General features: G+C 41.5%; 1 protein-coding gene across 1 annotated transcript; it reads left to right on the top strand.

The window, feature by feature from the left end:
• Positions 1-6,306: 6,306 nt before the first annotated feature.
• CUNH2orf74 (chromosome unknown C2orf74 homolog) lies at positions 6,307-10,604 on the top strand. Its single transcript, XM_007938045.1, has 4 exons — positions 6,307-6,401; positions 6,634-6,747; positions 6,846-7,017; positions 10,461-10,604. The coding sequence occupies exons 1-4, from the start codon at positions 6,307-6,309 to the stop codon at positions 10,602-10,604; spliced, it is 525 nt and encodes a 174-aa protein (XP_007936236.1).
• The last annotated feature ends 469 nt before the right edge of the window (positions 10,605-11,073 follow it).

Below are 11,073 nucleotides of genomic sequence, written 5' to 3' on the forward strand. Positions count from 1 at the left end.
ACAATAGCTACCAAAAAATAAAATACTTGGGAATCAATCTTACCAGGGACACAAAAGACCTGTACAAATAAAGCTATAAAAAACTACTTCAAGAAACCATAAGAAATCTACATAAGTGGAAGAACATAGCATGCTTGTGGATAAGTAGATTGAACATTGTGAAAATGTCAGTTCTACCCAAAGCAATCTATACATTCAATGCAATCCCAATCCAGATCTCATCAACATTTTTTAAGGGTATGGCAAAACCAACTACTAACTTTATATGGAAAGGAAAGAGACCTCAGATAAGCAAAGCATTATTGAAGAAGAACAACAAAGTAGGAGGCCTCATACTGCTGGATCTCAAAACCTACTACACAGCCACAGTAGTTAAAACTGCCTGGTATTGGTACAATGACACACACATGGACCAATGGAATAGAATTTAGAACCCAGAAATAGATCCATCGCCCTATGGTCAACTGATCTTTGATCTTCCTTTCAGCTTGAGAAATGCCAAATGTGTTCTTCCCTTTTGGTTTCCTAACTCTAGGTCTTTGCACATGTCATTATAATGATTGACTTTGTCTTCTTGAGCTGCTCTTTGAAATTTTCTGTTCAGCTCTTTTATCTTGTCATTTCTTCCATTTGCTTTAGCTACTTTCCATTCAAAAGCAAGTTTCAGAGTCTCTTTTGACATCCATTTTGGTCTTCCTTTCTTGTCTTTTAAATGACCTTTTGCTCTTTGTGTATGATGTTCTTGATGTCATCACACAATTCCTCTGTAATGTCATTGTTGTTCAATGCATCAAATCTATTTTTCAGATGGTCTCTAATTTTAGGTGGGATATAATTCTTCAGATAATCTCTAAATTTAGGTGGGATATAATCAGGGTCATATTTTAGCTCTTGGAGATTTGTTTTAATTGCATTCACCTTCAACTTGAACTTGCATGTGAACAATTGATGGTCTGTTCCACAGTCAGCTCCTGGCCTTGTTTTGACTGAAAATATTGAGCTTCTCTATCTCCTCTTTCCACACACATAGGCAATCTTATTAATATGTATTCCATCTGGTGAGATCCACATGCATAGCCACAGTTTATGTTGTTGAATAAAAGGTATTTGCAATGAATAAGTCATTGGTCTTGTAAAATTCTAACATGCTATCTCCAGTGTCATTTCCATCACCAGCGTCATTTCTAACCCTACACTAATTCTGTGTTGTTAACAGTACAAAGATAACCCATTCTCAAATGGGATTATAACCACAGGCATAGAGGTAGGATTTGCAACACATATTTTTTGGGAGTCATAATTCAATCTTCAACAATCCCATAGCCACATTAGATGAAAGTCCTTATGACAAATCTTACAAGCTTTCACTATGGCTGCTGCTTGTGCCTTTATGAAAGGTCACCATCTAGGTAGTGTGCCTAAAGTCTTTGAGACAGGTCCACCCATGCAGTGCACAGTTGTTCAGCAATACTCTTCCCCTCACACATACTCAAATTCATGCAGGTGATGAGTCTTTTTTCTGTTTTATTGTAGTTAATATCCACACAATAGAGGGTATAACAAAGAGCTCTGGTGGTGTAGTAGTTAAAGTATCAGGCTGCTAACCAAAAGGTCAGTGGTTTGAACCCATCAGTTACTCCAAGTGAGAAAGATAAGGTAGTCTGCTTCATAAAGATTTACAGCCTTGGAAACCCTCTGGGGCAGTTCTACTGCCCTATGGTGTCACTATGAGTCAGAATCAACTCGAGGGCAGTGGGTTTTGTTTGGTTTAGAGGGCATAAAGTGTACTCATCTTAAGTACACAGTTTGATGGGCTTTTCCATGTGTATATAATTGTGTAAGCTCTACCTGAGGAAGATATAAAGTACTTTGGGAATCCCTCGATGGTGCCAACAGTTAAATATCTCACTGCTAACAACGGGAGTGTCTCTGCTGAAAGCTCTGTCCCAGTTGACACTGTTTTCAGGGGCAGGCGGGTGACCTAGAAGAGATGTGCCACTCCCATTTGTCAATATCAACCAGCAGGGATTGGGAGCAGCCATATCAGAAGCAGAATTGGGGTCTAAACACATCTCTTCAGACAGAGAAAAGGGCCCGATCCAACAAGTCAAAAATTGAGCAGGATACATGTTACATCCCCAAACACCTTAAATGTATGTCCTCCATCAGTGTGACAAAGCTGCCAAAAACAAACGTAACAGGTAACCTTTTAAAAACATGCTAACATGCCTCTCTTGTGCTTTTTTGAACATGGCCTTTCCCTGTTCTGTCAGAGACACACATTTGCTTCTGAGAGAATTATCAGAAAAATCAGAAAAGGTCAAAGGTCAGCTTTTGATATCCACAATGGGGTTTTTGAGTCCTCCGCAAGAATGAAAGCCAGGCTTGGTTAGAAGAAATGGCTGCTTCTCTAAATTCTAATCACTTTCTCAAGAGGTAAGCCTCATGGATTCAGACCCAACAGAGTTGTGTTATAAGTCATGATGTAGCGGGGAAGGTGTTATGACATGAGGGGAACTTCAGCCAAACAGCACAGAGGAGGAGAAAGTCCTCCTCATACTGAGGGAGAGGGGTCAGATAAAAGCTCTCCTCTTCCCTGGAATGGGTGGTGCCACAGTGGCCCAGCAAACAGAGACCCCTGGACCTACAGCCCCTCTTCCCAGCCTGGAGGAGTCCACAGACCACTCAGGGAGATTCCAGATGCAGCAGGAGGAGCAGCCAGCTTGGAGGGCTGGCAGCATTTAGGAAGATGGCTGCAATGGCTTTGTTTCCCTGAGGGATGGGCTGGTGCTGAGACCTGGGGTTGGGAGGAAGAATTGTCAAGGAGGGGTGCTTGAGACCAGAGGCTATGGTGGCCTCTGCAGTCAGCATGTCTAATTCTGCTAAGCAGAGAAGGGGTGCAGATTGTCAAAGGAAACACCACAGAGGAGGGGACTGACTTTTGAGCTGATCCTGAAAGATGAATAGGATTGTTCCAGGTGGAGAAGGCCCTGTGTGCAACTGGAAGAGCATGTGCAAAGGCCATGAGGTGTGACGCTGCATGGGGCATTTGAGAGCAGGTATATACCAGAAACAGAGGTAGGCATCACACTGCAGGGCCTGGGGGCCAAGCTACAAGTCCAGGCTTGATCCCAAGGGAGCCAAGAAGCCATTGTAGAGAGTGAGGCAGAGGAGAGATGTGAGCAGATTCTGACTTTTAAAGTCTGAGTCTGACAGCAGTGCAGAGTAAGGAGGCTCTGAATCTTTATCTATAAGCCCAACTGGATAATACGACCAAACAAGTGACTCAGACACCCTCTGAACCAAAACCAAACCAGTTGCCTTCAAGTTGATTCCAATTCATACCACCCCATGTGTGCAGATCAGAACTGCTCCACAGGGTTTTTGATGGCTGTGACCTTTTGGAGACAGATTATCTGAACTTTTCTTCTGATGTACCTCTGAGTGGGTTTAAACCACTAATCTTTTGGTTAGTCGTGTAATGTTTAAGCATTTGTGCCACCCAGAGTTTCCTTTATGAAGAGCCATGAAACACCATCTGTTATAGAGCTGGAAGATGAGCCCCTCAGGTTGGAAGGCACTCAAAATACAACTGGGGAAGAGTTGCCTCCTCAAAGTAGAGTTGATCTTAATGAGGTGGATGGAGTCAAGCCTTCATGACCTTCATTTGCTGATGAGGCACTACTCAAAATGGGAAGAAACGGCTGCAAACATTCGTTAATAATCGGAAGGTGGAATGTATGAAGTATGACTCTGGCAAGTCTGCTGCAAAAGACCTCTTTAAAGTACTGGAGAGCACAGATGTCACTTTGAAGACTAAGGTGCACCTAACCCAAACCATGGTCCTCATATGCATGTGAAAACTGGACAATGAATAAGGAAGACTGAAGAAGAATCGATGCCTTTGAATTGTGGTGCTGGCAAAGAATATTGAAAATACTGTGGACTGCCAGAAGAACGAACTAATCTGTCCTGGAAGCAGTGCACCAGGAATACTCCTTAGAAGCACTGAGGGCCACACTTCATCTCACCTACTGTGCTCGTGTTGTCAGAAGGGACTAGTCCCTAGAGAAGGTTATCATGCTTGCTAAAGTGGAGGGTCAGAAGAAAAGGAGAAGACCCTCAACAAGATGGATTGACACAGGAGCTGCAACTACGATCTCAAGCATAGCAAGGATTGTGAGGATGCCCAGGACAGGGCAGTGCTTCTTTCTGTTGTACATGGGTCACTATGAATCGGAATCAACTTGATGGCACCTAACAAAAACAACATGACTCCTTAGATATCCACATATTCTGCAAAATCTGTTTTGGACAATTAGTCCAAGTGACTAGTACACCATGTGATCCTCAGCCTATATGACTATGAGACGAGAAGAACTAGATGGTGCCCAGCTACTTCTGTCAACCACTTGGAGGGGGATCTCTGTAGGAGATCCTGGATAGAGTAGGAGAATATTGTGGAACAAAATTCAAAATCATTAAAAAAAAAAAAAGAAAACAGGTTTGCTGGTCTGATAGAGCCTGATGGAACCACTGAGACTATGGCCTCTAGCTGTCCTTCAGGTCTGGAATGAACCGACTCCTGTGGCTTCCAGCCAAACAAAAGACAGGCATATGAGCTGAATGCTTACATTAGATAGATATATTCTTTGGAGAGATCAATCATGGGAGAATAGAAGGGCTGTGTATGCACAGGGAGACAGCTCAGGGGGCAAGAGTGCATGGGAGGAAAGGACACAGGGAAGAGGTAACTATGGGAAGGAAGTGGGAGGGGAGCTGTTGCATTGTGGTAAATTGCAGTCAATGTCATGAGACAAAGTGTACGTGAGCTGCTGTATGGAAAGTGAATTCACTCTGTAAACTTCCACCCAAATCACAGTAAAAAATACATATAAATAAATAATCAGTTTTGGCCTGATCCCTCCAACAAACTGTGCTTATACACACACACACACACACACACACATTTATTCAGTATTTGTGGAATGAGCAGGCTTGCTTGTAGTAGCATCCAAAGATAAAGAAGGCACAGTCCCAGCCTTCTAGAACAGACCCAATGTCCCTTAAGTCCAAAGATGCCCAGAGTTCACCCTCTGACTCCTTCAGATGTGGCTGCCAGCAGCTGCTGTACTGTCTTGTACCCTCCTTTTCTTCTCAGAAAACCCTAGCTCCCTTCCTGCCACCACTCTGCCCAGTTCAGACCCTTTCCTTATCAAGGGCTTTACTCACTCTTACCTAAGGTTAGGTTGGAGTAGGAGTCATCTTCACTCTGTTATCTTGCTTCTTCAGTTATGGTCTTTAGAGCTGTCAGTTTTCTGTGTGTCCAGGAAGTAGACCTGCTGAGGCAGAGTTAGAAGGACAGGAGCTATTTAGTCTGGAGAGGACAACATTAGGAGGGAAGTTGATCACTGACCTCAGGGCTAACCAGCTGCCATTGAGTCAACTCCAACTCCTGGTGACCCATGTGTGTCAGAGTAGAACTCTGCTCAAAGAGTTTTCAATGGCTGATTTTTTAAAGATCAGCAGGCCTTTTTTCTGAGGGGCATGAGAGTGCATTGGAACTGCCAATGTTTATTAGCAGCTGAGTGTGTTAACCATTTGTACCATCCAAGGACTCCAACCTTAGGACTAGAAAGAGATTTTACAGGAAAGAAGTGAATCAATTGTTCACGGTATTTGAAAGAAGCAAGAAGAGAAGTAGGCTCAGGTCAAGATAGGAAAGATGGTGTTCAGAGAGAAGGAAGAAAATTTTTGTCCAAAGAATGGGCAGAGACTGTGCATGTGGCCTCCATCCCTAAACTCTGGGAGGAGAAGACAGGGCAGGCAATAGCCCAGAGGACAGTTCAACAGTTTTCCTTCCTCCAGATGATGGGCTGGGCTGGTGCTCTTGTGCAGTGCCTCCAACTCCCTGGGTTCATGATTCTATGATGTCACTGAAGAGAGAAGAATGGGGAGCCTACTCAGCTCTAGCTGCTCCAATCCCTCTGTGCTTGGATTCTGACGGTTTTGGGGGTGAGGGGAGGTGAGCTGAGTGATCGCATGTAACCCAGCTCAGTCTCCCCTCTGGCCACCTCAGCCCCACCACATGTATGGAGAGGAATTAGCCACTGTGAGTCAGCACCACCGAAACTAGCACAGCCTCTTTTATGAAACGGAACCGATCAAAAGAACAACAAAAATAGCCTCTTATTCTTCTGTTTCCAGAAAACGCAAAGAACAAGAGAACTATATTCAAACTGAGCTGGAAGAGAGTATTTGGACAAGCTGTGATTGTGAGAGTAGACGAGTCTTCTCGCCAACCCTATGAGCTTTGAAACCATAGCACTCACTTTCTTCATCATTCTTCAAGGTTGCCTCGTTTTCATCTTGCTTTTATTGGCAGTTTTTTTGTACAAATGGTAAAAATCCATGCTGAGAAATTGGGATTGGATTTCAAGTCACACTAGCAAATATATCTAGAAATAATACAAAACTATTAAAACTAGCAAAACAAATAATGCTGTAGCTATCTACTTTTTCTATTCCAGGGCTTTAGAAATGTTAGTTTCTTGGTTAAAACTGAAGCTCCCATGTCAGTCCCTAAAAGCAGAGCTATTCTGTCTTTTCTGCATTTTGTTTGTTTGTTTCCAGTCTCCAGAGCAAGAATGATGAAGAAACAGAACACATGCCTTGTATAGATGGTAACAGAGGTGAAGGTTGTTTTGCTGCAAGTGCAGAGATGAACAATTCAACAGAACCAGGAAAGTAAGTCTGTCTCTTAGGATGTGGGAGAAAGACACTTTTATATGATAATGGTACTAGGACGCATGGACTGTTTAAAAACCTGATGATTTCTTTTCCAGGACTATGCTCATGCAAATCATAGACATGGATACACCGGTGAGGCCTGGCATTCTTGTCCAGAGACCGGCTAAGGAAGTGATGGACACACCCTTAGATAACAAGGAGGCCATGGAGGAGAGAAAAACTGTACAGAACCGAAATCATGAGAATGCTAGGGAATCTGGCCAAGAGGTGACGGCAGTCTTTTCTACTCTCAAGGGGCAGCTTAGGCTTAGCTGTGTTTGACTGAAAAGAAGGTGAATTACTGCTGGTGTAATAATAAGGAACGGTGTTTCCTGTGATTTAGGTTTGTACCAGGAACCAATCTAATGCTCACAAACATTTAAACCATTCTTTGTAGTCTATCTGCTCAGCCTAGAAACTTGGTCATTCTTCATTCTTACATTTGTGTTTTCTTCATAAATCCCCTTCAGTTTCCTCTGCTCAGCATCTTAGTATCTTCAAGCTAGAAAAGGCCTTGGAGAGCATCTAGAAATCAAACTCTCTCTTGTTACAAATGAGAAAATGAGATGATCGGTCATGGCCATGCCTCCCCTGTGGCCAGGCTCGTGACCAGACCCTATGCTCCTGTTCTAGTTCAAGCTCCTTTGACAACAGCACAAAGACATCCATCAAGACATGGATTGTCAAAGTCTTTTTGATCTCATGGGTGGCACTCCCTAATAAGAGCAATTCATATGCCCTCCCACCATATGCCCCATGCCCTGTCCCAATGCCCTATTTGTGACAGAATGATTGTCCAGATGGTTCTTAAATTTGCCCAATGTGTCTTTCTATAACGATCACTTCATAGAGATAATAACTCACTTCACCAAAGTTATTTGAATATGTCCATGTGTGCTTTTACAATCATGTTGTTATTAAGTGCTGTACAGTCAGCTCCTCTCATAGCAACCTTATATACAACAGAACTGCCCAGTCTGTGCCAAGCTCATAATCATTGCTATGCTTGAGCCCATTGTTGCAGCCACTTTTCAACCAAGTTGTTAGGTGCTGTTGAGTTTGCACCAACTCATAGCAACCCTACGTACAACAGAACAAAGCACTGCCCAGTCCTGCACCATTCTCACATTCCTTGCTATGTTTGAGCCCATCGTTGCAGCCAGTGTCAATCCATTTTGTGGATGGTCTTCCCCCTTTTCACTAACTGTCTGCTTTACCAAGCACAATATCCTTCTCTAGCGACCGTTCCCTTCTGACTACATGACCAAAGTATGTAAAAGGAAGTCTGGCCATTTTTACTTCTAAGGAGCACTTATTCTAGGACAGATTTGTTCATTCCACTGGCTGTCCATGGTATTTTCAGTATTTTTCACCAAGACCACAATTCAAAGGCATTGACTCTTCTTCAATCTTCCTTATTCATTGTCCAGCTTTCACATGCATATGAGGCAACTGAAAGTACCATGACTTGGGTTAAGTGCACCTTAGTGACATATTTGCTCCTTAACACATTTAAGAGGTCTTTTGCAACAGATTTGCCGAGTGCAATACAATGTCTGACTTCTTCACTGCTGCTTCCATGTCTGTTGATTGTGGATCCAAATACAATGAAATTCTTGACAACCTCAATCTTTTCTCCATTTATCATGATATTTCTTATCGGTCCAGTTGTGAAGATTTTTTTTCTTATGTTAAGGTGTAATCATACTGAAGACTGTGGTCTTCAATCTTCATCAGCAAGTGTTTCAAGTCCTCTTCATTTACAGCAAGCAAGGTTGTGTCATCTGCATATTGCAAGTTGTTAATGAGTCTTCCTTCAATTCTGGTGCTGTGTTCTTCTTCATATAGTCCTGTTTCTTGGATTATTTGTTCAGCATATAGATTGAATAAGTATGGTGAAAGGATACAACCTTGACAGACACCTTTCCTGATTTCAAACCAAGCAGTATTCCCTTGTTCTGTTCCAACAACAGCCTCTTGGTCTATGTATAGGTTCCTCATGAGCACAATTAAGTGTTCTGGAATTCCTATTCTTCACAATGCTATCCATAATTTCTTATGATCCACACATTCAAATGTCTTTGCATAGTCAACAAAACACAGGTAAGTATCTTTCTAGTATTCTTTGCTTTCAGCCAAGATCCATCTGACATCAGCAATGATATCCCTTGTTTCACATCCTCTTCTGAATTCAGGTTGCATTTCTGGAAGTTCCTTGTCAATATAATGCTGCATCCACTTTTGGATTATCTTAAGCAATATTTTGCTTGTGTGTGATATTGTTTGATAATTTCCATGTTCTGTTGGATCACTTTTCTTTGGAATGGGCACAAATATTGATCTCTTCCAGTAAGTTAGCCAGGTAACTGTCTTCCAGATTTCTTGGTATAAATGAGTAAGCACCTACAGTGCTGCATCCATTTGTTGAAACATCTCAAAGGGTACTCCACCAATTTATGTTGTTGAAAAGTATCTGCAATGCATAAGTCATTGGTCTTGTGAAATTCTATCATGTGATCTCCAGCATCATTTCTGTCACCAAGGCCATATTTTCCAACTACTAATGCTTCTTCTTTGTTTCCAACTCAAGCTTTCCAAACACCAGTAATTATCAATACATTTTGATGGCATGTTTTGTCCATTTCAGACTCCAGAAGTTGGTAAACACCTTCAATTTCTTCATCTTTGGTTTAGCAGTTGGTGCATAAATTTGAATAATACTAGAAGTAACAATTGGTTTTCTTTGTAGGCTGTATGGATACTATCCTATCACTGACAGCTTCATACTTCAGGATAGATTTTGAAATGTTCTTTTTGATGATGAATGTGACACCATTCCTACTCAATTTGTCATTCCTTGCATAGTAGAGCATATGATTTTTTGATTCAAAATAGCCAATACCAGTCCATTTTAGCTTATTAATGCAAAGGATATCAATATTTATGGGTTACATTTCATTTTTTACAATTTCCAATTTTCCTAGATTCATACCTAGTACATGCCACATTCTAATTATTAATGAATATTTTCAGCTGTTTCTTCCCATTTTGAGTCATGCCCCATCATCAAATGAAGATCCTGAAAACTTTGCTCCATCCATGTCATTAAGGTTGACTCTACTTTGAGGAGGCAGCTCTTTCCCGATCGTATTTTGAGTGCCTTCTAATCTGAGGAGCTCATCTTCCAGCACTATATCAGACAATATTTCACTGCTATTCATAAGGTTTTCCAGTAATATATAAAATATATTTTGATATTTCCAGTAACATAGCAAAGGTGTTTCACTGGTATTCCTAAGGTTTTCACTTGCCAATTTTTTTTCCGGAAGCCGATATCCCCATCCTTCTTCCCAGTCTGTCTTAGTCTGGAAGCTCCACTGAGACCTCTCCACCCTGGGTGATCCTGCTGGGGTTTGAAACACCAGCGCTACAGCCTTCAGCTTCACAGCAACTTGCAAACCAGCACAGCAGGACAAACTGACAGACAGTGTTGGTTTTCAAACACAGAATTATAAAAACGTGATTTGATGGGTTATCACTGCTTTCCTCTATCCCTAGATATACTTTTTCTGTTTATCACTAACAATGTGTGGATAACCTATATTTTTAAAATCAGGGCTCGCTGCATCCCTAAATTGATGATTTATATTGTTTGTCCCGTTCTCTTGCAGGGTGAGGATTTGACAAAAACTGTTGAAAACCAAAAGAGAGCTTTGAAAGGAGTGACGTTTTCTAGGGAGGTAATTGTTGTGGATCTTGGGAAGGATGACCCTAGACCTCAAAGCTACACTCGAGAACATAAAGAAAGAAAATGAAGTTCAGAAAAGGCTAAAGTGAAATCAAGGTAGCCTTGGACCAACAGTGAAATGACTGGGGGTAGAAAATCATGTTGAAACAGCCAAATAATGAGGAACTAAGTCAATACAGGTAATTTTTTTACTTTTGTGCAGAAAGAAGTGGGCTACGTGCAAAATTCTCTAAGTAAAATAACTCAGAATGTGGATTTGATTTGAAAAAAAGAAAAGAAAAGAAAGAAAAATGCTCAAATCTGAATTTGAAAAAGTGTTCACATAGCAAGGAGAAAAAAAATCTCCAACTCATGGCAACCCCATGTGTCTCAAAGTAGAACTGGGCTCCATACAGTTTTCAAAGGCTATTAAGTATCCTTAAAACTTTGTCTACTCAAACACTGTGCAAACATGTGAATAAATTATTTGTGTTCGTGTAGATGTCTGCTAGATAAATCATAATCTAGGTGACATGGACTTTTTAAAAGTGTGTGTT

This window comes from Orycteropus afer, unplaced genomic scaffold, assembly GCF_000298275.1.
Source record: "Orycteropus afer afer isolate SDZICR_OR568_19922 unplaced genomic scaffold, OryAfe1.0 scaffold00046, whole genome shotgun sequence".
Lineage (NCBI taxonomy): Eukaryota > Metazoa > Chordata > Mammalia > Tubulidentata > Orycteropodidae > Orycteropus > Orycteropus afer.

Bases quoted from the DNA above. Each gene is read 5' to 3' on its own strand.
- CUNH2orf74 (XM_007938045.1), top strand. From the start codon at position 6,307: ATGAGCTTTGAAACCATAGCACTCACTTTCTTCATCATTCTTCAAGGT. The intron at 6,402-6,633 runs GTAAAAATCCAT...GTTTGTTTCCAG, and splicing joins GCAGTTTTTTTGTACAAATG to TCTCCAGAGCAAGAATGATG. The intron at 7,018-10,460 runs GTGACGGCAGTC...GTTCTCTTGCAG, and splicing joins CTAGGGAATCTGGCCAAGAG to GGTGAGGATTTGACAAAAAC.